At 52.1% G+C, this 27,934-nt stretch overlaps 2 protein-coding genes across 9 annotated transcripts in view; one reads left to right on the plus strand and one right to left on the minus strand.

The window, feature by feature from the left end:
• Positions 1-3,849: 3,849 nt before the first annotated feature.
• On the plus strand, positions 3,850-17,304 carry DUSP14 (dual specificity phosphatase 14). 3 transcript variants are annotated; one of them, XM_072353496.1, is made up of 3 exons: positions 4,815-4,982; positions 12,399-12,490; positions 13,898-17,304. In XM_072353496.1, exon 3 carries the CDS (start codon positions 14,016-14,018, stop codon positions 14,610-14,612), a length of 597 nt encoding a protein of 198 aa, XP_072209597.1. In that variant the 5' UTR covers positions 4,815-4,982; positions 12,399-12,490; positions 13,898-14,015; the 3' UTR covers positions 14,613-17,304. The 3 variants fall into 3 exon arrangements, with proteins under 3 accessions (XP_072209598.1, XP_072209597.1, XP_072209596.1); XM_072353497.1 differs by lacking the exons at positions 4,815-4,982; positions 12,399-12,490 and adding an exon at positions 3,850-4,008; XM_072353495.1 differs by lacking the exon at positions 12,399-12,490.
• Positions 17,305-17,378: 74 nt separating this feature from the next.
• SYNRG (synergin gamma) overlaps positions 17,379-27,934 on the minus strand; it is a 36,264-nt gene continuing 25,708 nt past the window's right edge. The window contains exons 16-23 of one of the 6 annotated variants that reach the window (XM_072353489.1): positions 26,974-27,567; positions 26,468-26,631; positions 25,661-25,714; positions 25,211-25,307; positions 24,938-25,086; positions 22,874-22,984; positions 22,400-22,435; positions 17,379-21,270 (exon numbers count right to left, since the gene is read on the minus strand). In XM_072353489.1, coding sequence (XP_072209590.1) covers positions 21,139-21,270; positions 22,400-22,435; positions 22,874-22,984; positions 24,938-25,086; positions 25,211-25,307; positions 25,661-25,714; positions 26,468-26,631; positions 26,974-27,567 — 1,337 coding nt within the window. In that variant the 3' untranslated portion in view covers positions 17,379-21,138. The remainder of the gene's footprint in view (positions 21,271-22,399; positions 22,436-22,873; positions 22,985-24,937; positions 25,087-25,210; positions 25,308-25,660; positions 25,715-26,467; positions 26,632-26,973; positions 27,568-27,934) is intronic. The other 5 variants (XM_072353491.1, XM_072353492.1, XM_072353493.1 and 2 more) reach the window with 5 other exon arrangements.

The raw sequence follows: 27,934 nt of genomic DNA on the forward strand, positions 1-27,934 counted from the left end.
TCCATTCCGCAGGCTGTGCTCAGGCAAAGCGCATCCCCATCCCTGGTGCCCTCAGTCACTTCCAGGGAGGGGGATGTGGGGACAACAGCCACCCTGAGCCGCCAGCCGCTCTGCTGCTGTGCCAGTGCCGCCTCCTTCGCATCCCTGCTCCTCTCCTGCTGCACAAAATGTCTCCGTGCCGCCCAGCCCAAGGAGCTCACAGCAGCAGCGGTGGCATTGGAGGGGTTATGAAATGGGATCTATCTTTATCTGCGCTGGGAAGCGCCATGTGCGGCTCTGGCACTGTTCAAGTAATTAACAATAATGAAAAGTTGGCGTTGCCATGGATATGGTGTTCTATTTACAACACGCATCTCTCCCCATCACCCAGACCCGCACAGCAACCAAAGGAAATCAGAGCCCCATTCACAGCCCTGGCGCGGGGCTTTATTTATAACCCAGCACTGCTGCAGCATCACGGCATCAGTGCTGCCTTTCCCCAGACCCCCCAGCTCCCCAGGCAGCAGCCACCCATAAAGAGAGACCCAGAAAGAGGCTTTTCAGACCCCTCAAGCCAACTGTTGATGAAGGTTTGTTTGTAACACAACACAATCCCCGTGCACTGTTTTTGAGAACTTTGCTGCTAACGGGGCCCCATTCCAGACCCCGCTTCAGGATCTGCCTTACTGCAGGGCAGGGAAACATAAAGACAGAAACAAAGGAGCAGAGGGTGCCCATGGGTTTGTTTGCACTGGGCCTTGCTTGCACGGCACTCCAAGAATGCCAGCCCTCGTTAGCACACTGCGGGCACACGGCTAAGGATCACAGTTGGCTTAATTAGAGACTCAGGTGTACATGAAAGATTAAATATGGAACAAGGCCGGGGAGGGATGGAAGGCAGCCAGCTCGGGCTAACGTGCCTATCTGGGTACCTGCAGCGTTAATTACAGCCGAGCTCAGGAGATACGGGGAGGCTGCAGCTGCTCCATCCCAGCACATCCGCGGTCTCCCGCAACGGCCATCACACGAGGTGTGCACGGGATGGATCCTCAGGGCTGTTATCTGCCCGCCACTAACGGCGTTGCTGCTTCCGTCTCATTGCAGGTCTGAGCGCTGCAGTCACACCGCAGCGATGCGCTCGGCCCCTTGGTGACAGGGCCAGCAGCTCAGGGCTGCACAGAGGGGGTCCTCCCGGCTGGCACCCCTGGCAGCTCCAGGCTGCAGCGGAGCAGGTGATGCTGACAGCAGAGTGACAAGAAGTGCAGCTTTAGCACCTGCTCAGGTTCCCATCGGGTGGGGCCCGTGAAACCAAAACCTTTTGGTCTCAAACATCGCTGCTCTGGAGCAGCAGCACTTCAGCGACAGTTAAAGGAAAACTGCAACTCCCGGCTTCTTCGAAATAAAAACAGAAAATCCCACTCGGAGATGCCCCGCAGCAACTTCCTCTGCGAGTCCAACCAACAACCTCCCGGGGAAAAACAGCACGGATCTGCTGGCACAGAGAAAGCGCACACGGCCACCGGATCCTGCACCACACACCCCCAGCACAGCTCAGCACATCACTGCAGCACTGGGTACAGCAGTGCAGGAACCCAGCAAGCACTGGGTGGAGGAGGAAAGGGCACAATAAACGTGGATGTGGAGTCAGCCATCAGCGGTGGCACAGTGCTCTGCCCTTTTACCACTCGGGAGCTGTTAGGAAACACCTGCTCTGCCCCAGGATTCCTCCTGGCCCCGAGCACAAACCACCTTTTGCACCACAGAAATCAATCTGGCATCCCCGGAGCTTTCTGTGCAATTGCTTCTTTTTTTTCCCCCCCGAGCAGGAGGTGCCTGCAGTGAGGCAGTGACCCGGCTCAGCTGCCCCAGAGGCAGCGCAGGCTGAGATGGGGTGGGATGGAGCCACAGTGGGAGAGGTGCAAGGACCAACAAGCACCTTTGGAGGCTGAGCAGCCGGGCCATGTCAGCCCATGAGCCCTTGCTTGCCCCCAGTCGCAGCACACAGCCCTGGGGTGCAGAGCATCGCCTGCTGCCTGGGCCAGAGGCACCACGACCCAGCAGGCAGACACCTGGATGGAGCTCACCATTCTCTGCTTTCCCATCCAGCGAGCAACCCATCAACTCAGCAAACAGCAGAGCTGCTTCCCACGGCCCTATAGAGCCCACCAACAGCCAGGGGAGGGAAAACTGGCCCTGGCAGTGGGCAGGGATGCAGGGTGAGGTGTGAGTTTGGCCCCACGCTGACTCAGCCCTGGCACGGGGCCGGGTGCCCACACCTGAGCTGTGGACGCGCTTCCTGCTCCACACACCGGCCCCATGAATCACAGCAGCCCCTGCACTCAGCTCAATCAGGTGCCCGGTGCCGGGGCAGCACCGCAGACACCCCAGCATGCAGGAACACGACAGCTGAGATGTCGCCCTGCCAGCACACAGAGGACCCACCCCACGGGTTGCATACATGATGCTCTCTGCTCCCTGCGTTGCTTGAAAGCGAGCAAAACTGCTCCTGTGCGCTGCCATCCGCCTGCCTCCCCAGAGAGGCCTCTGGTGACCTATATTTGGCCGCTTAAATCATAAGCCGTGACCTCAATCTCAGGTCTTGTTTTCCCCCATTAACAAGCCACCGCCTGAACGCCTGCTCAGGGTTCCCTCTGCTCCGCGCTGTCACCTCGCATCTAACCAGAGGCGGCCGACGGCTCCTCGGCCAGAGCGACCCACAGCAGAGCACTCACTGCCTGCCCGCAGGTCCCTGCTGGTCTCACTCACAAACTGCGGGGCACAGAGCAGAAAAGCAGCCCCAGAACCACGGCACAGCCCGCACAGCCCACACACCCCACACAGCCCCCGAGGTGCCGCTCGGTGGGCACATGCACCAGGAGGACGCCATGCCATGTGCTTTAACCACCCCGTGATGGTGGCTGGTGTGGGTAACATGGGAGGGCCCAACGTCCCAGGGCTGCTCTCATCACGCGGGGTCCCCGCAGCCCTTCCAGAGAAGGGTAAACTCCCGCGTAACCATGGAAACTGGGGAGGATGGCGGCAGGGCTGGATTCCTGCTGCACGGCGCTGGGCCTGGTGCGGAAACCTCAGCCGGCACGTGTGGCCACCGCTGATCACAGGGCACGGCAGGAAAACAGCCCGGTGATGATTAAGCTAATGGCCCAAACGAGCAGCTGATGAACCCAGGGCCGGACTCACCCTTTGGGAACGCGCCCAGCCCCGCGCTCAGCACAGCACGCCAGGCAGGGTGACGCTGCGCCCAGCTGCGCTCAGGGACCCTCCTTCACCAGCCACATCCCAACAGCTCGCATCGCCCCCCCGAGAGCAGAGCCCTGTGCAGAGGCTGGGTGGAGAGGTACCTCCTTCAACCCCTATACCTTCCTATGCCGTGCCCTGGGGTCACAGCTGCCCTCTTTGCCTGCCCTGACCCACACGGAGCTGCAGCGGGCTGTGCTGAAACCCCCCGGCCAACACACAGCCCAGGAACGCGCTCCGTGGTGCTGGGAGGAGCACTACAGGTGGCTGCCAGCCCCAAACCACCCCAAAGGGCAACGAATGTCCCCTGAACAGCCAACGTGCCTCCTGGAGGGATGCATCAGTGGGGAGAAACCACAGCCAACTGCAGGCCCCACAGTGAGCATCAGCCCCAGCTGCAGCCCACGGAGCTGCTCCGCAGAGCAGAGCAATGAGCACATCTGACGCAACACGGAGGCAAGGCAGAGCTCCAGCTCACAGCCGAGATCCTCACGTTGTTGGGTTTTTTTTGGGGCCTTTTGAGAGCTTTTTTATTGTATTGTTTTTAATTTGCCTATTTTTGCTCCTTGCCACCTCCGCGCTGGATGTGCTGCTGGGCTGGAGAGGCAGCGCTTTAAGGGAGAACACTGATGTTACAAAGCAGAGAGGATCTGGGAAATAAACAGCCTCTGGAGCAATAAACAGATTTGGTGCTGCGGGCCGCGAGGGACGGCTCCATCTGGGCTGCTGAGTCACAGAACCTACTGAAGTGCGATAACAGGCAGCGGGCTGGAGGTGAGGGAAGCTTCCTAGTAGGGAATTCTGCTATTTTGGTCCCAGCGCACCACGACGGGAACAGAAAGCGCAGAACGGGGCCGGGCCGGCAGCGCCTCGGAGGCTGCCACTCTGCTCCAGCAGGAGGGGGGTTAAAGCGCAGACTGCCGCCTCCTCCTCCTCCTCCTCCCTGTGCCAGGCCCCGCTCAGCTCCCCGCCCGCTCCCAGGCCTGCCGCCCTCAGCAGCCCACCCCGCCGGAGGGCAGCGGGCCCGGCTGCCAGCAGCGCTCCTGGAGCATCAGCATCCGCATCCTCCTCCTCCTCCCCGCGGGGCCGCCATGCCGCGGCCGCACCGAGCCCCACGGGGACGTCCGTGTGTCCCCGCAGCCACCGCGGATCGCCCCGCAGGGTCTCCATCCATCGTGCTCCCGTCACGTCATGCGGGGACCGAGCCACGTCCCCGCGGTCCCAGCCCCACCGGGACGGTGCCGTGTCCGCACGCGCCGCGGGGATCCCGCTGTGACACCCCCGGAGCGGCCCCTCCGCGCGCGTGTCCCCGCAGAGACCCCGACAGTCCCCACGCCCCGCCGGGCTGACAGTCCCCGTCCGCACACGGACCCCCCCGCACGGCGATCCCCGCACGTTCCCCGTCTCGCTCCGTACCGTCCCCGCGGGGCCCGGCCGCGTTCCCAGCGCCCCGCCGTACCCCAACACACACCCCCTCCCCTCCATTCCTCCCCCGGGCGGCGGTTCGGCCCCGAGGCGGCGCTGCGCCTTTAAGCGCGGGCCGGGCGCCAGCTGCCTCCGCCCGGGGGCAGCGCCGGGCGGGCCGGGCCCCGCCGTAGCCGGGCAACCGCACACGGCGGGCGGGCAGAGGGCGGCCCCGGCAGCGCCGCGATCAGGTGGCAGCGCCGAGCCCGGCCGCTGCCCGGCGGATAAAAGTGCCGCCCGCCGCGGGACGGCCGCCAGCAGAGCGGAGCCGCCGAGGAGCCGCGGTAAGATGCGGGACGGGACCGCGCCGGGGGAGGGGAGGCGGGGGTGGGAGCCGGGAGCCGGGCCTCGGCCGGGGCCGCCCCGCGGTGCGCACCGGGATCCGGCTCCTCCGGGGGCGGCGGTGACTCCGGCTTCTCCGGGTTCTCCGCGGTGCCGTAGCGCCGCTCGCGGATCGCCCCGCTCCATCCGCCGCGCTCCCCGTCCTGGTGGCGGTGCCGGCCCGGCCGCTCGCCGCGCTGCCCCCAACCCGGACCGGCCGCCGCGGGGCTCGGGGGGTCGGCGCGGTCCCTCCGGGCGGTGCGCGGCCGTCCCCGCGGTCACGCCGCCTCCGCTGCGGGGGGGGGGGGGCGGCACCGGCACGGCCCGGAGAGCCGGACGGGGCGCGAAGCGCGCGGCAGGACGGGGGAAGAGCCGCGGCGGCTCAGCGAGCGCACGGCCAAGTTGGGGCCGGTTCCTCGGGGGAAGCCCGACGGCGGCGCCGGGCAGCGCATCCCGCCCGCCGGGCGCTGAGCCGCGGCATCGCGGGCGGGACGGGGAACCGCCGCGCATCGAATCGTCGCCGGGGCGGCCGCCGGCAGCAGCGCGGCTCATGGCGGATCGGAGCCCGGCGTGCGGGGACGGCCGTAACCTGTTCGACGGGACGGCAAACGAGCGCCGTGCCGCGCGGCTCTGCCCGCCGCCGGGTACCCCAACGTCACGTCGTGAGTTCGGTCTGTTCCTAACGCCGCAGGAACGGTGCAGGGAGTAGCGATGGCAGAACGTTGTTTTCCCTTACGATAGGCCACATCAGCCCGGGCAGGGAGCAGATCTCTTCTCCCTGGGCCTCTCCATCCACCTCCAGGCACGCTGCTGTCCCCAGTGCCTGGGCTCTGGCCTTTAGCACAGCTCCAGCTCCCAGGCAGCAAAGGCACAACAGCCCCGGGTTGGGGAGCACACGCCAGCAGCACTCAGGGCAATGCAGCCCTGTGAGCAGCAGCAGCACAGACTGGAAGCATTTGTGCTCAGCAGCGGCACGATGCTGGTTGTGCTTCCTGCCCCGGGACGTACACGGCCCACACTGCTCCGGGAACAAGCGAAATCCCAGGGATTTCATTCCCACTCCACAAGCTCCCGGCTCTGGCCCAGCTTCCACATTGATCTGGCCAACGTGGGAAGTGGCCACAGTTTAACCAAACAGCTGAACCCAACTCAGTCTCAGAACTGGGGAGGCGAGCCGAGGCTGCTTTAGTGTTCAGCAATAGATGGGGGGGGAAGGAGGAGATGCTCTACATGGGATATTATGGGAGAGGAGAACAAAATGCAGAACTCTGTGCAGGAGGGGCCCTGTAGGAGCCTCTCTTTGAAAGGCGGTGCTGACTCTGAGCCAGAAACATCACATCTGGGACCCAGGTGGGAGCGAGGAAGAAGGAAACCCCTCGGAGTGAGGCACAGCTCTGTCAGTGCACCCCGCTCACAGCCCTCCTGCCAGGCTGGTTTCCCATAGAAAGCAACATTTATGCCTCAAATTGGTTGTGGGAGCTTCTCCCAACCCCCTCTGTCTCTAGATATACACACACTGAGCTCCAGCTCCAAACCAACAACCAGCCAGGGCTCTGGTGCCTGGAAATAGATTGGCGATCTCTGGAGCACAGCCCCTGCAGCTGGGGCCCTCCCTGCTGCTGGGCTCATCCCTCCCAGCTCCTCTCCCCCTTTAAATAAGGCAGCAACAGCCCCCAGGCAGCTTGTGTTAAATTAAACCACCACAGCTGGCAGCTTCCTGCAGGACAGCTCACCGGTCAGGTGCCGGTGTCTCCAGTGTTTGGAGACAGAACAGCACTGATGGGACTTCACGTTCCCCCCATAAAGACTGCAGCCCCCCCAAGACCGAGCAGGGCTGTGTTTCCTTGGAGCCAGGAATCCCTATTCATGAGGCAAATTGGCATTCGCTGTGCTTTGTGCTGTGTGGCCGCCCATACCAACCGGAGCACACGGAGACCAGGGGTGCTGCCTCTGTGCTGTTTGCATGGGAAGCATTCAGCGCTGCATGTAAACTTGATTTCCAGCTAATTGATTACAGTTGGCCTCCATTCCTGTTACCCTAAGCAACCCCATCAATGCGCTCAGAGCGACCTCATTCCTTCCAGCTGCTGCAGGCAGGAGGTCGGCAGGGCCAGGCAGCTGCTCCACTGCTTCCCCTCCAGCTCAGCTTTCCCTGTGCTGAACCTCCCCAGGCCCCACTCACCCACCCAGGGGTTCACCATGGGCGCACTGAGAGCACAGTGCTCTGAGATCGCTCGGGGAAGGAGGGCTGTACTTAGATGCACATTACTTGGAACAGCCTCTGAAAGAGGTCTGGGTGAGCATCCGCATGGAGGTGCCGTGCAATTTCCAGCAATCACAGCAGTGAATTCACAGCTGCCTCCAATCTTATGGGTTTTGGTGCAGGCTGAGGCAGAGCACAGAGGTGCTGCCCAGCAATGAGAGGCCAACAACCTCTGGCAGCAGCAGCCTCTTATCCCTGGGTGCAAACCACGCAGCCCCATTCCCCAGCAGCATCACGCAGCCATTGGAGCAGCCGATATTTTTGTGCAGCAGATGGGGAAGGGAAAGCATCTCTCTTGTCAGTTGGGCACATCCCTGGGAGAAAGGAGGCTCCATCGCACACCGCAGGAGGCACATCCTGCCCACAGCTCTGCTCCATGCAGGTGCCCGGGCAGCCAGGGTCTCTCTCACACACACAGTGTGGGAGTGGGGGAGCTTCTCTGAGCTCTGCCTGCAGCCCAGATGCCATCAGCTGGTGCCAAAATAAGCAGCGTAGCTTTGGAACAGACGCTCTCCCTCCCCTCTTGCTTTGAGAGACGTGGAATTGAGAACAGCCCCCAGAGCTCAGCCAGCTCACAGCCCTGACGCTGCGCACAGCTCACACCTCCTCAGGGCTTCGTTCTGCTTTGTGGAGAGCATTTGATGCACACAGCCTGAGTTTAAGCAAGACACAGGTGGCTGCACTATGGGCCTGAGCAGCAGCCGCATGGAGTGCTGGAGCACATCAGGAGCTCCGGAATAGAAGGTACTGCTTTAAAAAAAAGAAAGCAGATTGCTTCTCATGGATGAAACCAGTTGCTGAGGGAAGCTCATCCCCAGAGCACAGCCCTGCACGGCACAGGGGTTCACAAATACCTGCATGCTGCAGGCCGTGCAGCTCCAGAGCCCAGGCAGGGAGCAGAGCCGTGGCGGCAGCTGGCAGCCAGCGTCACAGAGGTCAGGGCACCTGGAGATCAGGTTCAGGTCATGGGAGCAGCCCGGATTCCCGCTGCGTGGAGGAGACAGTGCCACACCAGGGAGATAAAACCTCACTGTCCAACCAGACGTGCTGGATGCAGGGTCAGCGAGCAGCCATCAGCCCAGCACCTCTCACGACCAAACCGTGCGTGTCCCCTGCACGGCGAGGAGCCGCGTCTGAGCGCAGCACTGCCAGCAGTGTGTGCCTGTGAGCGCGGGGGCTGCGGTTGTGCTGGGTGCTGCGCAGGCAGCCAGGCCTGCTCACAGCTTCTGGGAGACAGATTGTTATCTTGGGTTCGCATCTGACAGCTTCCATCCTGTGCTTGCCTAAGAAGGTAATGCAGGCAGCCGGCAGGAATCAGAGCAGGGCTTGGCCACAGGTGCAAGGTACAGCTGAGGCATCCTCCGTCACACCCACATCACCCCATGTCCCTGCTGTTTCTCAATCCAAAACCCAACTGCTCATTTCTCTGCTCACGAGGACACACCGATGGCTGACGGCAGCCAGTGGCAGCTCCAGGAGCACATCCCCATCAGGGCAGGGGCTGCAGCTCACACTGTACCTCCCAGCTTTGCTGCAGTGGTACCCACAGAGGCAGAGCTGCCCGCTGGCCTTGAGCTCCCTCAGACCTGCCACGAGCAAGCCGTGACCCTGATACCAGCAGCACTCTGTGCTCCCTGCTGAAATGTATTTTAAATGCCATTCTCCAAGACCATTTCCAAAGCCATTTGCTGTTTGGCCTAGCTAGGAAGGGCCCTAAGCAGACTCATTTCAGCGCCGACAGTATTGACTCTTTTTACTGCAGCGTTTGTCATCTCTAAAATGAATAACTTGAGCTCTCCTGGGGAGGGGGAGAAGCAGCCTCAGTGCTGATACCTCATACACCCAGCCCACAGACCTGCTTCAAATCCCAGATGATGCTCTGGGAAAGAAACTGGGGGCTTCTGCTGCTTCGCTTTGTTGGGAGCAAGGCTCCCTCTGAACCTGCTCCTCCCCATGCCCTGAGCTCACTAGGCCCCTCTTGGTGCATTCCCACCATCCCCAATGCCACGCGGCCCTCGGGCTGTGGTGGGGATCAGCAGAAGGCAGCAGCAGAGCAGGGCCAGCCCTCGGCACCAGCCTGTGGGCCCAGGGCTCACAGTGCTGGGGGAGGAGAGCCAGAGCGGTGCTTTACCTCTGCCAGGTACGGTACCACGGCACTGATGTATAACACACTGCTTACTGCAGCCCTGACTCACACCCCTTCAGAACAAGTCGGCGCTTCTGCTCTCAAGCCAGAAGAGCTCTTAAAATCCTCCAAATCCCCCTAAAAAGCCACAGAAAAAACCACCCAGCATCTCCAGAACGAGAACCTTGAAGTTCAGAGCTGCCACGTCATCGCTGGGAGACCAACAAGCGAGGCCCTCCAGTATTGCAGAGACCACAGCACACTGAACTGTGACGCCTGCCTGCATCTGCCTCAGTCTCCTGAGCTCTCAGAGGTGTTTCCAGACCCTTCTCAGAAGACCTAGGAACCAAGAACGCCTTCCTAATAGAATCTCAGTTTTCATTAATGGAAATCTGTGTCTCTGGGAACCAAAGCCAGAGGAGGAAACACCAACTACTGCACGACTTAGAACAAGAGAGCTGTAAGCACCACTGGTGGTAGCACAGATTGACCATACAGCACAACAGCAGAAACACGCACAGCGCCCAACGCAGACTCACCAGGCTCAGTGGAACACGGCCATTGTAGCACACTGGAACCATCAGGAGAGAATTGCTGGTTACTGGGCAGAAGCAAAATCCCTGCTGCAGAAAATGATGGGAAGGACCAGCTGGTCACTATGAGCCCACCCCCCTTCCAGGACAGCTGGTGCACACCTGGAGGCGTTAGAGGTGGGCTTACCTCCAGGCTGTAATTAGTGAGTCCCTTCCTTCACCAGCTTCCACCTGGGGCAGGAGGGGGGCTGTATTACCAAGGACCCCCACTGAGCTCAATACATGGCACAGGAGCACCCCAACAGTGGGGACATGTGGGGCAACGCCACCTCTGTGACATGCCCGTGTCCTGAAGCTCAGTTGCACAGGCTGACTGTTCACATGCAGCCAGGATGGAGACACCGACCCTGCCAGCACCTGGAGCCTCCCCCTGCAGCAATGGGTAGCAGCTGGCTCCGTGGGGCTCACTGCTCGCTGCTTACTGCTCACTGCTCACTCCATTCCATCCTCAGTTGGTTTTTGGGTTTGGTTTGGTTTTTTTGGCACACAGCAGGAATTGAGATGAGCCTTTTCAGCCTCTTCCTCTCTCTCTGCCCCAGCATAATGATGGGAACCACTGCATAAAGAGTAACAGCGTTGGGTTGCAGAGGGGACAAAGCAGAGTAAATTGGGCATATGGAGAACAGCAAATGGAGTTTCATTGGAGTGAAAGCAGAAGCTGTCTGGGGCTAGGCAGGAGTGTTAGGAAGGGGCAGCTGTGAGGGCAGGTAACGACTCACACCTGCTGCTAGCTCTGGTCATCACCCAGGACTACCACGACACCACGCCATGGATCTGGCACACAGCAGAGGCAGCAGCTGTACCTGGAGCTATCCCAGCTGGCTGATGCTGGGGAAGGTGCTGTTCCCTGCATCCTCCTGCCTTCCCCAGCCCTCTGTTCTCCCTGCTGTGCAGCACCCTTGGTTATGTTGAGTTTGCTCAGAGCATGGCAGCAGCCTCGGCAGTTGCTTATGTAACGAAATCCTCCCTGAGACATTAACTGTTTCTAGTCGAGGGCTGCTGTGTTTCACACAGAGGCAGCGCTGCCAGGTATCAGCCATTTGGGGCTCAGTTGCTGCTCTCTTCCCGGCCGTGCAGTGTCCCCTTAGCACAGAGCTGACTGTCCTTGGCCGGTGTTGTGGGTGAGCTGCATGCAGTGCACAGGCAGTTTGCTGCCATCCTGGAGCTGTGGAGTTTGCAGAGCAAGCCCAGCTCGTTGCATGCAAATGGCTGGATAAGTCGCTGCCTGCAAACAGGAACCACTTTATGGAAAGCAGTGGAGCCCTTCCCAAAGCACCCCGAGCCCCCGCAGCACACTTGCAGGGCTGGGTCTGCACGGGGCTGCCGCTGGCTGTCATGCTGCCAAAACCAAGCCTAGCTCTCACTGCTGGGAAAATCCAGCTTGTCCCTATTCATGTTGCATACCAAAGGGTTCCCATTTCCTCTCTGCTGCCTTTTGGCATCGAAGATTTTTTGGAGCCGGGAGTTGGGTCCCTTCCATCTCAGGATGTTCTCTGAAGATCTCACCTCCAGCAACTGCCCTCCCGTTTGCCAAGTCCAAAGCCCAAAGGGACCTGAGCCTCAACCCTCCTGCAGTTTGCCACTCATGCCACTGTGAGGACTGGGGGAATGTTTCTGTTCAGCTGTCTCTCTGAAGCAAGGAACTCGGCATTTGGTGGCCAGGAGGAGACAGATCCCTGCTCTGCTGCAGCCCCTGGAGCTGCCCAGGTCCCAGCACTGAGCTTCCTCATCCCAGGCAGCAGCAGGTCAGCAGGGCAGGTGACATCACGGAAACAGAGATCAGCCAATTTTGCTGGCTGACTCCCTGCGATGAAAGCTGAGCTGAGACCGAGCAAACAAAGGCCCTGGATTCAGCATTTATTAGACAAAACAGGCCAGATCCTCCTGCACAGCCCTCGCTGGAGCAGCCCTGCCCAGCCCTGCGGCTGCAGCGTGTTTGCAGGTCACCTCCCCACTAATGCTCCCCAGCAATCCTGGAGGACGGCGTGGAGTTACAATCCTGTTTGCATTTGTGTGCTGCCAGAGCCGCGTCCCGCCCTGCCCGCCGGCCCTGCAGTGGGCACGCTGACTGCCAGGCTCCAGCACCGCTCTCACTGCTCCATTGCACCTCGCTCTGTTCTGTTCCTTCCGCTCTCAGGACGTGTGCTATCTCTGGTCTAGATGGACAATTAGAAGGGGATGCGGTCCCAGTCCTGTGGCTCCCAAGAGCAGGATGCTGTGGCTCCCAGCTGCCTTTCTACAGCCTCTGTGTCCATGCAGAGAAGCTGTGATTCTCCTTTCCAGTCCTTGGAGAACTACCCAACTTGGTGGCTAAACAGCCTCAGAGTCAGATGCTGCCTGGCACCCTGTCTCGGTCCCACCTGGTGCCTAACAAACCCATGCTCTCTTCTCTTCCCAGCTCAGCGTTGGACACGTTCTGAGATACCCCAGCTCCAGCAGCCCACCACCTCCAGGTGCCAGGTGGTGCTTTGGAGCAGCTTGTTCTGGAGTGTAAGTGCCCAAATCCTTTGTGTTGCCAGCAGCAGATATTTGAATAGGGACTTCCCCTGCTCTAAGAACCCAATTCCTTTGAAACGCCATGATGTTCCCTGCTGCTCCAGCTGGGTGCCTGCTGTGGGAAGCTGAGTGCTCACAGCTGCAGCAAAAAGTCTTCTTGTTGGAGCACGAACTTCTGCACTTTGGGCCCATGGCTTCAGGAGCTGCTCAAGTAGCTGCCAGCAGGGAACAAGCCACAGAGGAGGCTGTGTTATGCTCATTAAGTTACCATACTGCAAACCCATGCCAAAAATCTGCTGGCAGTGCTACCAGCTGCTGCTGAGACCTGCCAGCGCTTTCTGGAGCCCAGGATGCTGACAGACCACTGCGTGGCAGCGTTGGGCCTGGGGACGCTGCAGGCACTGTCTCAGTCCTCCGAGGGGGCCCAGGTGGCCTCTGCCTTCACCTCGGCCTCTCCCACACCAAACTCCAGCTGGAGGCCACAGAGGTGGAAATGACTTGCAAGGTATTACCACTTTGTGGCTCATCCCCTTGCTTGCATCTTCTACACTGGCTTTGGAGAAGTCCTAAAGGAGTAGGGGAGATATAATCAGATCTTTTATTTTCCACTCTGGCCTTTGAAAATAGCAGCAGTGCCCAGATCGTGTCCTTCCTGGGGTCCACAGCGGAGGTGGCCGGGAATAAATGGCTCACACAGGCAAACCCACGCCTCTGCGGAGCGTGTCTTTCTCCAAAACATTAGTCAGTTATTAAAGCAGCAGGAAAAGAGCCTCCCTTGTCCCTACCTCTGCTTCAGTTTTACTCTCTGTTTGACATAACCAGGTCACTCTTTCCACACTTCCCCAGCCTCACTGGGAACCGATTACTGATCGAGATGGACGTGACTCACTGCCTTTTTTAATGAGCAACTTTCCTATGTTTATGTGCTTTGGCAGAGACTTTCTTGTGCCTAAAAAAGGAGAAGGGTGGCAATGGGGAGAGGGCAGGGTGCATCGCTGGCACCTGTATCCAGCCTGAGTGAGATGTTTCTCACCCTCCCCTTGGATTCCAGCCAGTTGTGAAGTTGGTGCTTTTGAACATTAAAAAGGCGTAACTAATCTTCCATGCACTAATCTGGATGAAACACTGTCCGGGCCCACAGGTAGGCTGCCTAAGCCCTTGACGACTAATTGGAGCTAATTTGGCTGCAAGATTTTTGTGTTAATATCTGCTCAGGCTGTGCCTGGGGGCCCCATGGTAATAAGCATCATACAAACCCAGGGCAACCTTACCCCGTGGAGGTTTGCCAGTAGGAGATTGTCCAGGCCACAGCAGGGTGAGTTGGGTTTTCCTTCACTCTTGCACAGAGTTGGGCTCATCGGACAGGTGCTCCACTCACGTGATGTTGCTTGTGTTTTGCAGTGACTAAGCGGAGGAAGCTCTTGCTATCCTTGCACTACCGGGCCAGACAATCCTTCCCTTGGCTGCAGATCCCACTGGATCCCTTCCCATAATGGAGGTGTGAGTGCCAAGATTCTCCATGACCTCCAGAAGCCACAACTCCTTACCGAGAACTCTGATGGCTCCACGAATGCTTTCTGAAGGTGCCCTCGGGGGCATTGCCCAAATCACCCCCTCGCTGTACCTGAGTCGGGGCAGCGTCGCCTCCAACCGGCACCTGCTCCTGTCCCGAGGGATCACCTGCATAATCAACGCAACCATCGAGATCCCCAACTTCAATTGGCCCCAGTTTGAGTACGTCAAAGTGCCTTTGGCTGACATGCCCAACGCCCCCATCTCCCTGTACTTCGACAGCGTTGCCGACAAGATCAATAGCGTGGCACGGAAGCACGGGGCCACCTTAGTCCACTGCGCAGCCGGAGTGAGCAGGTCAGCCACCCTGTGCATCGCCTACCTGATGAAGTACCATAAGGTGACCCTCTTTGAAGCATACAACTGGGTCAAATCGAGGCGCCCTGTTATACGCCCCAACGTGGGCTTCTGGAGGCAACTGATAGACTACGAGAGGAAGCTGTTTGGGAAGACTACGGTTAAAATGGTACAGACACCGTATGGCATCATCCCAGATGTCTATGAGAGAGAGAGGAGACCCCTGATGCCTTACTGGGGAATTTAATGTGACTGCAGATGGGAAGCACAACAGAAGGGACATGTTGTTCCAAGTCGACCAGAGATGTTCCCTTCTCTCTTTCTACAGCCAACTTTGGTTCTTTACCATACAGCAGAACCTCAACTAATTCTTCTCACCTCACTAACCCACAAGGCCAACGGTTCCCTTCAAAGCATTTCTCTCTACAGGGATTCCCCCACCCCATTTTTCTCTGATTTAGCAGAATGAGATCTCCTTCTAAGTTTACTCCTTTCATAAAGCCTCCCTCTCTTTTTAGTCAGTTTATTAGTATCCTATGAGGAAAGGCCTACGAGGCGTTTGGCGGAGTTAATGAACAAAGTGCGCTTTGTGATGCGGTAGCCTGGATATTTCTTTAATAGCTTGTTTGCTTCCTTGCAGAATCCTGTAGTGGTTTGGGAGCAGCACTAGCACCAGACAGGGAAGTCCAGCTCTTAACAGTGCGGCTTCCAGGAGCAGGGAGGAGGCAGTGCAGGGTTGTGTTGCTAGTGCTGGTGTTTTCTCTAACATCTGTAGTGACTCTCAGTATATAGTGTTTGAGATCTTTAGTCAGCTCTTAATCTGTATTAGAAGTCAAAAAGAATGAAGTCAGTCCATGTCAGGCACAAGTAAAATAAAATCTGAATGATCGGAATCAAGGAAATACAAAGTCCTCCTTCACTCATTCCCATGTCCTGGAATACACTGACACTTCTGAAAAGTACTGGTGGTGTTCTGTGGGTGGAAAGTAAACCCAATTCGTGGACATGTGGCTCCAGCAGCGGGAGGTTAACCCTTCCTTCCCCCACCGCACAGCCAAGGGGATGTTTAGGAAACGCTGTGTGCGTGGCCACCTTCCTAAAGGGCTGAGTTGCATTTCCTAACGCTCAGACAACCAGTGAACTGGAAGAAGTTACACCCATTTGAGTACTTTGCTCTAGATACAGTCATGATCTGCCTTAGCCCATTTCTAAAACACTTCATTATGTCCTCAAGGTTATGTTGCATTCTAGAATTGTTCTGCACAAAAAGGCAATCTGTTTGACCTCCCGGACAGGGACGGCGGTGCGGAGAAGGCTTTGCCTCGTTCTGTTCGTGATGAGAAAGATTTCAACTGGAGAAGTGAGAGAAACCTTCCTGTGGCACCGCTGCCCTCCCTGTGGATGGAGCAAGTCCTTCCTGTCCTCTGCTGCATCCCCGACGGATGAGTAGGCAGATTGCTGGATGCTGAGATAGCGATCTGATTTAAATGAGATTCTATACTTGTAAAAAAAAAATAAAAAAATCAATAAAGATTAAACTAGAACATGTGTTGGCTTCCTGTTCAGAACTGTGCTAATGTATCTGAAGTAGCAGTGGGAACATGGTGTAATCCTGAGCAGCACTTTATGCAAGTCTGGAGCTTGGTCTGGAGAAGTAATTCTCTGTTCCAGGCAGTTTCAAGGTGTCCCCCAGTCCTGACAGTCACAACAGCCAGGCAGTTCAGTTAGTGCTGCAAATTCCTCAATAGTTGAAGGGCATTCGAAGTCCTAAATAAGTTTCCTGTGTGCATCTGTAGCCCATTACACCTGCAAAACTCCCTTGTGTCTGGGGTACAAAAACTGCAGCCGGGAAACCCCAAGCACTGGAGCACCAGGTTTTCCAACTCCCAGCACCTGGATCTCAGAGCCCTTCCATATAGAGAACAACAGAGCAGCCCTGCAGCACCAGAGGGAATTCTTTTCAGATGAGCAAGAATCAAGTTTCAGCCCACAGAGATAAAAGGGAGATTTGCCACACGCTGTGAGCAGTTCAGGTTTCAGTGGTTGAGTCTTGGCACTGTTTGCAGTGACAAACAACAAGCAGGCGGATCAGACTCGCTGTCCATTTGAAAATACACTTTTTTTTTCCCTTTGCAGTTAAATATCACCAGGAAAGTGGTAAGCAAGAAAGGAAGTACAGATTAAAGATAGGACTAAGAATTAGTTGGGAGAAATCCTGAAAGCATTGTCACTTAGAGGGAAAAAATACTAAGAAAAACATGCAATATTTCAAAATTAAACTTCACCTAAAATTTTTTAACAGTATTTTCTGCATAAAAACTAGAAAACTTCTCCGTTTGGATCAGTTAGATGTATATTTTGCACATACACCGCTGCAGTGTCGGGGGAAGGGGCGGTACCAACAGCGCAGCAGCCAAAGCAGAGTGAGTTTGAAGCAATAAAAAATGCCATTGCCTCACAAAGGCGCGTCATGAAATAGAGAACTCACCTGGAACACCCAGGAGAGATTTCAGAGAAGTGCAGGGATACCAGCGCTCAGAGGTACCTCTCCACACAAGTTCCTCATCCCAAGAGAAGATATTTACCTGAGCCTCGTCTTACTCTGAACAGTTTTTGTGCACCTTGAGGTCAACAGAAGCAGAAGATGTGACTCCGGGAGGCTGGAAGCACAGCAACAGGATGTGAGGGAAGCACCATTCCTCCTCCCCCCCATAGTCCAGAAGGGTGCACACCTTGCTTGCAGAACACGGTAGGTGCCACTCAGTGAGACACCCTCCAGTTGTTGGCCACAGAGATTCTGCATCCGCAGAGCATTCACAGCACGTGGCCCCAGCTGTGCCCTGCAAGGATCCATGCAGGGACTTCTGCAGTGACTCTGGCACAGCACAGACTGAAACAGCTCCAACTGCAAATGGTGAAATCACTTCTAGAAGACAAACAATGCTCACCCAAAGGGGACAAGAAGGAATCACAATATAGATTTTTTTCTGACCTCTTTTCTTCACAGTATTGAGAACAGGAATTAAATACAGGCCCAGAGATCAAAAAGACATCTTCCAGAAGAAGCAGCCTGTACAATACCAGCTTTTATTGAAAAGGCCGCCTTTGTTTCAAATTCAATCAATCTGACACAAAGCTGAGAAGGGAACTGCATTCCATGGGGTGTCACAGCATCTTCCCAACCCTCAGCCATGCTTCCCCTCGTGGCACTGTGTGCTTCTCAAGGGGAGATGCTCAAAGCATGCCCAGGAGAGGAGAAGCTGCTGCCGGAGATGGAAAACCACCAACATCCAAGCGCTGAGCATTCCCAGCCCACAGAGCATGGCAGCAAAACAGGGCAATAAGGAAACAGGGCAGTAAGGAAACAAACAGGCCAGAGCCACTGGTTTGCTCTCCAGCACTCCATCCATGGAGACAAAGCACACTGAGATAGGCAGACACATCAGGAGCACAATGGGGCAAAACCATGCATAAATTAAATTAACCCAGGGAACAATCTTGTAACTCCAAATACACACAAACACTGAAGATCACTTTCCCAGGGCAGTTCAGAGATCGCAGACATTAGAAAAAACAAAACCACGTTTTTTAGTTTCTCTCCTCGTCAATGTCCAGAAAAAGGAGTCAGATTTACAAAATTCAGCACAGCCATCGTCCATCAGCCTGTATGCAAAGGAAGCGGGGAACGCGGTCTGTTACAATGCACCATAGAAAATACCATCACCTTGGATACAGATTGGCTAGCAGCGACGTATCTGAGGGAGCTGAATGCAACAGTGAGTCATTGTAAGGAGCAGGATGTGCAAGGGAAACGATCCTCCTGTGCAACGCCTGCACTGAGGGCATCTGCATGGAAAGCTTTTGGTGTGTTCCCATGATGTCAAAGTGTTCAGAGAAACCATTTTTGCTGGCTACAAACGCAGTGATGCTGCTGGCTGCTTCCCCTTCTGCAGGCAGCACTGACGGCAGTGCTGCACCTCACTGCGCTCCGCTGCAACTGTTAACGCCAGTTCCTTGTTTTTATGGCCAGAGACGCATCGGATCCATCTCAGATAGGAAACTTCCCTGCTTAACAAGTACATTACAAGAGAAACGTCACCAAAACACGTTGTTATGACAGCATAGCTTATACTGTATTTGGAATATTGCTTGCTTTAAGTTTCATGTCGTGGCCTGTTTCCTTCATGGCATTCTCTAATTAAAGACAAACAAACCTATCCAGGTAAGTGCTCAGGAACCGCGATGGAAACTCACACTAACAATAAACTCCCTTTTCCCAATATAGGACTTCCACAAGCGCAGCCTTTGCGTCAGCCAGACACTCCAAACCACTGGAGAGGTCCCCTCACACGCAGCAAGGAGTGCAGCAACGCCCAAGTGCTCCAGTCATTCAGCTGCACACTGAGTGCTGCCGCGTGTGCCGCACAGACCCCAGACATCAGTGGGAACACTTACCCTGGTGATGCACACAGCCCTTCATTAGGAGGGAAAACAGTCTCTGTGATCAGAAGCTACGGTGCTGTCACTATTTCATGCCTAATAAATCAAACAGCAAGCAAAGAGTGACTGTCTTTTTTTTTTTTAATATATAATTACTTGGCGACAGAAGGCAAGCAGTCACTGTCACATGATTAAAAATCTGCCACTTGATGAGCTTGAGCTTGCAATTGGAGGCACAAGTTGTTCCGTGAATGAGTTAATCTCAGGCAGTAGGAAGGTTGATTTTAATTTGTGTAAATAAGGGGCCAGACATCTAACAATCCTATTAGCCAAGATTCTTTCATTTGGCATAATTAATAGCTTAGTATAGTTAAGAATTAGTAAATAAATCAATCACAGAACCACAGAATGGTTAGGGCTGAAGGGACCTCAGGGCCCACCTGCTCCAACCCCAGCCCCATCAGGCTGCAGATTTCATCACAGAAACTCATCAGGCATGACTTCCCCTTGTGAAGCCACACTGCCTACTCCTGATATTTCCTTCTCCCTCATGTACCTGGAAATGGTTTCCAGGACGAGCTGTTCCATCACCCCACAGGGACTGAGGCGAGGCCGACTGACCTGCAGGGTTCCCTGGGTCCTACTTTTATAGACAGGAGGAACACGTGCTTACCTCCAGTCTTTGGCAGCTTCTCTCATTTGCCACAATTGAGCAGTGATGATAGAAAGGGGCCTCACAATCACATCGGTCAGCTCCCTCAGCACTGCATCCCATTGGGGCCCATTGACTTGTGACTGCTCACTATCCTGAAGTGTTCTCTGACCTCTTCCACCAAGGAGGCAACATTTTCCTCTTTATAATTTCAATTTCAGCAAATAACTTTGGGTCAGTGTCAGTTACTCACAATGGAGGCAAGGCAAAGCTGGAAAAGCTATTGATATCCTTGGAGAAAAGGGACTTTTGACTTGAGTCAAAGAACTAAGCTACAAGTTGTACCTGATGGATACACACCATGCTGCATTCTCTGCAAACTGAACAGAACTGTACAGAGGTAAGGCTCTTAATGCCATAGAGCTTCCACTGGGTTTAAAATTCCATAAGTAGCTGCTGATGGAACTGTCATCTGCATGTTGTATTGGAAGAAAGAGTCAGGTACTTCAGATGTCTGGGTAACACTTTGCAATAGTCTATTATAGACTTCGTCATGTTTAGGTAGGTCCCCCTCCTGAAAGCAACAGAACAGCAGATTGACAACAGACTGCTTCAGCAGACAGCCTGCTTGAGGAGCCAGCTTCCAGTGTGAGATCACACCTGCCCCCAACAGGAGCTGAGGCCCACCTGTGCTGCCACTTCTGGGCGTCAGGAAAATGCATTATTACAGACAGCATTGGAGTGCACACGTTACATGCAAGCATCTCATCAAGGAAAGCATGTTAACATACAAAAAGGTAATATATACAGGAGCAGACACGTGGCAAAAGTGGAGTCCAATTTTCAACAGAGATGCAGCCACACAACCACCAAAGCATTGGGCAAAATGAACCCAACTTGTAGTTTACGACAAGTCCAAGAAAGGATATGACCTAGTATTTGCAGCAGAACAGCATGGATTGCAAGTTCCCAAACCCAGCTGTCTGCACTAAAGAACCTGGATATGAAGGGGAAATCTTAAACAATTTTTCCAAGTTCTTATCCTCCAGTACTAACCACTTATGTGTTTGGATATGATATAATTTACAATTCAGAGTGGTGAAAGCATGAATACAGAACGTCTCTCTGCCATCTACTTCCTCCTATATCAGTAATTCATTTTGCCTTGAAAGTAACCACAACTTGTGCACTATGTGCATGTAATAGTAGAGCAGCAAATATTTAAAGAAAAACATCATGGTCCTGACACCAAAAACATTAAGAAAAGATTTGTTTGCAACTATGAACTTGGAGTACTGAAGCAGTCATTTCTATGCAAATCAATCTAACATTTCAGTTCACCTAGGAAAAAAAGGATGTCCTCTCTGAGGTCTGCCTTTGGTTAGCAGACAGCTTGTTTGTTTGACAAAGGCCAGCCCACATCCATCTTGATAAAGATTGAAATGCCATATTTTCTGCCACTCGACAAATTTTCCCAGCCATTTCTGAAACCCCAGCCATTTCCGGGAGAATTCTTCATGCTGAACTTCTATGTGTGACAGTGGCTTGAACTCGTGATTGTACAAAAGCCAAAACGAAGCATTTCAAACAAAGAAGCCTTTCCACTCACTCGATCGCACAATTTACCCAAGCACTGCACGTTATCATTTCACCTGATCCTCCACCTTTGGCTCAACCGCTTTCAGAGCAGGTCTGGCAAAATGAGACCTGGAGGCTTTGGTTCCACACAGTTGATCCAGAAGTTTGCACAGCTCGCGTGGTACTGGTGCCCTCCATACGCCAGCTTAAAATTATCCGTTTCCGAATTAAAGGCCTAGAGTAACAAGAATTGAAACAAGCGTGACCGTCTCACCTCTTCCACACTCCAGAAACTGGAGTGGAAAATGGACATAACACAGGCGATCACCCCAGAATGGTAAATCATGGCAGAGCTTGGACCCTCTTTCTCCAAAGTGGAATAAGCAATCTTCACTTGCAGAAGCACAGCAGCCAAACTAATGCTTTCTTTTGACTGCAAAATGTCTGCAGGTGGGCAAAACATACTGCCCTCACACCTGATGCACACCTGTCGTTACACCACACATCAGTAGTGTCCCATCCGACACCTGTAACTCACTCACTGCGTTCCATGCACCTTTCAGAACAAAGCTAGTTCTGCCAGCCAGCAGCCACCTGCCATGCTGCCTCCACTGGGTCAGACCCTGCTGCGACTGAGGCTGGTTCTGCTTCTGATGTTAATGTTATCTTTCCATACTCCAGGCTGAGTTTGGTCCACTTTCTTCTGGTAACTGAATCTGCTTTATGACTGGAGTGCATGAAGCCACAAACAAGCTTAAAATATCTCCACGTATGTTGCTAGGAGATACTGCTTAAATGTGAGGGGGAACTGAATTTTTATTTTTAAATAAATCTAGACTGTTTGCGAAATAATGTTGATTTTTTTTTCCCCCAGTTCTGAAAGAGAACATTTAGCAGCTGTTCCTACTTCAGCAGAATTTCCAGTGCTTTACAACTACCTACTTAAAAAATATTCTGGATTTCCTGCACAGACTTCTAAAAATGCCACTGCCTGCTGCATATAGACAAAAGTCAGTTCTTGTAGCAGAAACCCCTACAGCTCCCCCCTCTTCTGCAACAGACATGCAGGCAGCTATGAACTCAGAAACTCACTGCAGGGACTTTTCTACCACATGACAGAAGGAGCACAAAACCAGAGAGCTATTCACAAGGTATGAGCATGCAGACAAGACAAAAGGGAGGCTCTAGAGCATGTTAGTTGATCGGATCAAGTATTAACAGTGACAAAAAAAAAAATGACTGGAAGAAAAGGGTTCATGATTGGTACAATTGAGAATGACAGCTGAAGGCCAGCTAGCAGTTCGGCCTTTCACACTCAACTAGGAATGATTCTATAAAGAATGGGTTTTTTTACACGTTCATACTTTTTTGGGAAGCTCTTCCACAGGTTTCTCTTCTTTCTGAAATAACGTTGAAACCAAAAAGTCAGCAAAACTGCCAATACACATTAATTGGTTGGCATAATTACCCTGTACACATCCTGGGATTCCCTCCCAGCTCTGCTAATTGCAATAGTCCCCTCCTGGTGATCCTTGGAGATACATTGCATAAAGAAAAGTTAGTAAAAGACTTTTAATATATATACACCTCAGTCTCAGTATCCCAGTTCCTTCCCAGAGATGAACCATTGACCTCATCAGCCCTTTTTCCATGTCTGTTACACACAGAGCCCAGTGAATGCTAGGCTATGGGAGTCCCATCTGTTTATGGGTCAGATTTTGCCTTTGCCACTTCCAGTTACAAATTAAAATATAAAATTCATGAATATGTCCCAGACCTAAATGGAAGCCAAAACTACAAATTGAAAAGGAGTTTAAGGGCAGAGGCCGTATGCTTACTTTACTTCTGGAATCCACATTTAGGAGGCACACTCCACAGGCAAGGTCTTGGGCGTTTTTTATCCCTGGGCGCAGCATACAAGAAGAGAAATCCAGTGAGTTTTCATCTGGCTGAAGAAATGAGACAATAAAGTTTAGGCATTTTCAACGAGTTTCAGACATCATAAGAATAAGAATCATAAGAATAATCCATCTGGTTGTGAGAGAGAGCTGTGGTATCCCAACAGGCCATGCGGAAGAGATGACAGAGTGCATTTCCTCATAAATTGATACATGATTTAGTCAAAGCCGCTCGTAGATATTTGCAGTCCTGCTATGCAATCTCCATCAACATTGATTTATAACACTCCAGCTCTTGAAAAAGGGTGAGACTACAAAGGAAAGAATTCTTCAGTTCCGTGTTCCCACATCAAAAGGAGAAGAAACTTCTAAAGAAAGAGCCCAGGCGGCTCAGCTACGTTTCAACTGCAGCATATTAAGAACTGGATGAGGATAAACAGTGGTATGCAGCAGCTGTTTGTGCAGCTGCAAGGAAACAGGGCAGTGGCCAGCACCGCTTTCACCAGTGTTTGAAGTGGTGTCTGTATCTGTGTTTATTGTCCTGAGTTCTGTATCACTGCCTGCTCAAAAAGGGCAGCGGTTATTCTCTAGAATATGGCACAATGTACAATTGAATATTAAGATAAACCAAAGCACCTAAGAATTAAGGCCATTGGCTATTTCACGCCAGACACGAGTTCAGGTTCAAGAGAGACAAAGGACAGAAGAGAGGAAGCCTGCAAATAAGAAACAGAGTAACTTCTCTGGCACAAAACCTGAATTTCAGTGACATTTTAAATGGCATCAGAAAACCCTCTGTATGGGTGGTATAAAACGATGCACTGCTTGAATGCAGTGGCACAATTAAAAATAATGACTTGAAATGCTGAAAACTTTAAAAAAAAAAAAAAAAAAAAAAAAAGGGAGAAAAAAGAAAAGCGTGACCATAAAAACATGTGCACTCTTCTCCATGGGTCTGGAATGCTGATCACGCTCCCTGCAGAATGGCTGGAGAATAATTGAAGTCCTTTAATCTTTAAGTAGATCAATCAAATTAATAAAGGTACTGTAATATTTGTTTACCAAACACGCAAGTGAAGCAAATGAGAAGGTCATCCTGTAATTCGCAATAAAAACCACAAGGCCAAGCATAACATTACCTTGCAACAAAATCCTTTAAAAGATAAAATTAACCTTTCCAAGCAGCTGCCTCTGAGCTAGAATACTTCTCAGCACTTAATTGGCACTTCCATGCTGTTTGGGATCTGTGCTAGGGGAACGTATGGTTGCATACAGTTCCACGTGGAGAAGGGAAACAAAAAATGATGATTCTGAGAACTGTAGGAATTGGGAGTCCCAGGAGCCCATCAGATAACTTTGCCTGAGAAGTCATTGCTCAGAGCGTGCTCAACATGTAGCTGCACTGACACAGAGAACACAGCCAGGCTCTACCCCTGCAGGTGGTCCCTGCCATCATCCAAGGAGGGCACTTTAGAACTAGATTTTGATCTGCTCGTTCAAATCAAGAGAGGGCTGTTCTACTTGTTACCATCAACAATGCCAGGTTCTGAATAGATAAATCCTCATTTATCAACTTCACCTGCCGAGCAGTAAGATACTGAAAGGATCAGTCCCATATTCTGACAAAGTGTCACCAAAACACCCATCTGCCTCCACTATTTGTGCTTAGCTATGCAGAAAACTCCCAAGCTCCTACCAGACTGTCTCAGAGCAGCCCAGTCTTGTCTGGCAGATCTGTTCAGAGGAGGGAAAGCTATTTTGTCTGCAGTGGGAACCAAAACAAACTGAGGCACTTCCAAACCCAGAGAGAAAAGAAAACAGCTCTGTTATGTGTGTTGCTACATTGCATGCTCCTGTGTTGTGAGCATTAGAACTCATTGTAGGGATATTATACAGACAAGTCCATGCTATTCTGGCTTCATAAAATGGCTCATTAAAATTGTACTAATTTTCCCTTATCAGAGCATTTCTTCTAGTGAAGAGACAGCTTGTTTTTGGTCTTACCGTTAAAGCAGCAAGCGACATGAAGCTTATGAGGTTGTTCCACACTTTATCTATATCCTTCAGCAGCTGCTGGAGTTTCTCACTACAAACAGCAGTTGCTTTGATTCCCAGTTCAACTCTCTTTGTTACTCTGTAGACTTCAACAACCCCTGTTGGAATAAAACACAGTGGAAGATATGCAGACAAGTTCACTGCGAGCACAGGTTCCTGAAACTGCAACTCAAATACAGACAAGAACTTTCAGTGTAAGAGATGCAGTAAATTAAAACATACCTAGCAAATATTCCATGCCTTGAGCAGACTGGATAACCTCAGTGCAAACAGATGAGCTGCTTATTCCATTCAAGGTATCGTTTGCTTTCTTTATGACCTGGTGGAAGCGAGTTTCATGAAATGGTGCTGTTAATTACTACAAACAAGATGGCCACTAACAAACTGTTAAACAAAACAATGAGGCAAATTGAATAATTGCTGTACTCCGTCATGCAGAATAAACATTGAAAAACTTAATGCATTCCCTCAAATAATCTCACTACTAAAACAGCAGTTTTAAGTGCATGCGTGCAGTGCTATCTTGTTGAATAACATGGTTAAAAATATACATTTTTAAATTACTCTGACTGTGAAGTATCATATTACCTGAAAATTAATGGCCTTTCCCCTTTTCATGACAAACGTCCTACACTAAGGAGGAAAAGACTGCAGAGGAGGTTACACTCTTACCTGCAGGGCACTCTCCAGGCACCTCTGCCACTCATATGCGTACCTCTCACTTTCCTATATGAAAGAGAAGGACAGTGGGAATCTCATTTCCACACACAACTTCTTTTCTCCTATCACAATAGATGTATATTTAAAGAGATTATTTGCAGGTTATCCATGAAAACTCATAAAATACCTTTTCCTACCTTTCTTCCTCATTTTTTTAATTAGCCTCTTTGTGTCTGAACTCTAAAGTTTGATTTCTGGGGCTCAGAACTAGTTTCAAAAGGAAGAAGGTATACAAATGGGTAAAAGCTTGGATTATACATACCTACTCCCAACAAATCTGTTGCAGGTCTGCTCATAGAGAAACGAGGATCAGCAGAATTTAATGAGTCCTTTTACCATTTGCTCCCAATCTGAGCAAGAGAAATAACTAACTACTATACAGCCAAAAAAGTTAGGCCATTTCCTAAAGCCAATGGTCTCAGTGCCAAAACTGGGATTAGATTTTAGTTGCAACCAATTTCCAGTCACAGGCTTAGACTGCAAGGTCAAACGATTCAGACAACAGCATTTTTTTTCCATGCCATGAGGCTTTACAGACAGAAAAAATAAAACTTCTTTTATTAACCATTTCTTGTTCCTAAGAAGGAAACAAAGAAAAGAATCTTTCCTTTATGAACAGCAAAATGGAAACAAAAAAACTTACTGAGGTTCCATCTTAGTATGATCCTAATTTCAAGCAGCTAATGCCCCAGAGGGCTGGGATACAGAACAATGATGAAAGTCACTGCTGATTTACTTGTGTTCCAGATAAGTCCTTACCTCAACCTCCCCAGTGAGGTCTTTGTATTTGTCCCGGATGACAGGCAGAGCAGGTTTCTCACTCAGAGTATTGGAGCGATCCCTAAATGGCTGTTCCAGAGCTGGTAAAGGTGAGGAGCGGCTTATTTCTCTGTCACCCAGGCTTAGGCTCCTTTTATGAGACCCTAAAAAGTTTGGATATAAACAAAGCTATTCTTCTATTCAAAGGCAGCAACTACCAAAAATGAACAGAGTGGTACCAAGGGATGTGCTGCTCATCCACAACAACAAAGCCCTCCATTTACTTAGTGACTGGTGCAAACCAGTTCCTAAACTCTCACAAATTTTTGGCACAACAAATTTTCTACTTCTAGAAAGAGCTTAACTCCAAACGCCATGGAAATCAGTAGAAGCTTGTTTCCAGCAGTCTTTGGAACACTCCTCATCATCATATTTATCATTTGACTAGAACAAATAGCCTCCGGTAAGTGTACGCATTACAAGCTTTTGCCATGGAGCAGGCTTACCTTGAACAGACAGGTCAAAGGTTGCCAGCTCACTCTTGATCATTTCTTCACTGGATTTCACCTTGCCTTGGGATGTTGCCACTAAGAAGTCAAATTTGCTGATTTTTGGCTTCTCACTTTGGAATTCTCCAAAGTCATCTGTGAAGTCTCTCTGCGTTTCAGAAGAGATCCCACCAGCAAGGAACTCTGCCTCTTGGTTTGCGTCAGCTGCTGCATCTCGTGCTTCTGACGAAGGTCTTGCAAACTCACCAAAGTCTCCATTGTCATCATCACTTGGACCACTGGATATTGGTCCGGAGTCTTTAAAGTTTGCAAAGGCTGCAAAGGAAACATCCTGTAAAGCATCCTCACTAGAAAACGTCGTCACTTTGGAAACGGTTGTCATGGTGATGTTTTCTGAGCTGCCAAACAAGGTCTCCTTCTTCTGAAGAACAGAAGTAGCTGCAGAGGATCCACTTCCTGAAGCCTGGGCGAAGGAGAACTTCTTGCCCTGCTGAATGTCGTCTTTGTCGGACCAGTCATAGCTTGCCAGGCTGCTGACTGCAGACCCGCTGTTATAGCTTCCAAATGGGGCACATTTTAATTCGTCTATATCTGAGAAAAGGAAACAAAACCCTACCATTAGAAGCTGAAGTTCAAACATTGGCCTCTCTACACTGTCTAGAAGTAAAAGCAACTCACTGAACTGCAGAAGCAAATACAGTGAATCGCTGTTTTGATGAGGCTTAGAGTTGCACAAAATCATCAGAAAGATACCCAAGCACTTAATACAAAAACTCTCCATGTACTAAATGTAATCCTTAACCTTTGAATGTTGTCTTATACTTTAGGCTGGATGTCACCATGCCACTATGGATTGCAAAGAAACACTACAAGGAACGTTTCCAGACAGTACAGAGTGTACAGGTCACCAGTTCAGTTTCCTGATGCTGGCTACATAATCTACAACCAAAACATAAAC

Source organism: Excalfactoria chinensis, chromosome 19 (assembly GCF_039878825.1).
Source record: "Excalfactoria chinensis isolate bCotChi1 chromosome 19, bCotChi1.hap2, whole genome shotgun sequence".
NCBI lineage: Eukaryota > Metazoa > Chordata > Aves > Galliformes > Phasianidae > Excalfactoria > Excalfactoria chinensis.

What these genes read in the sequence shown, in the direction of transcription:
- DUSP14 (XM_072353497.1), top strand. Translation starts at nt 14,016, where the DNA reads ATGACCTCCAGAAGCCACAACTCCTTACCGAGAACTCTGATGGCTCCA.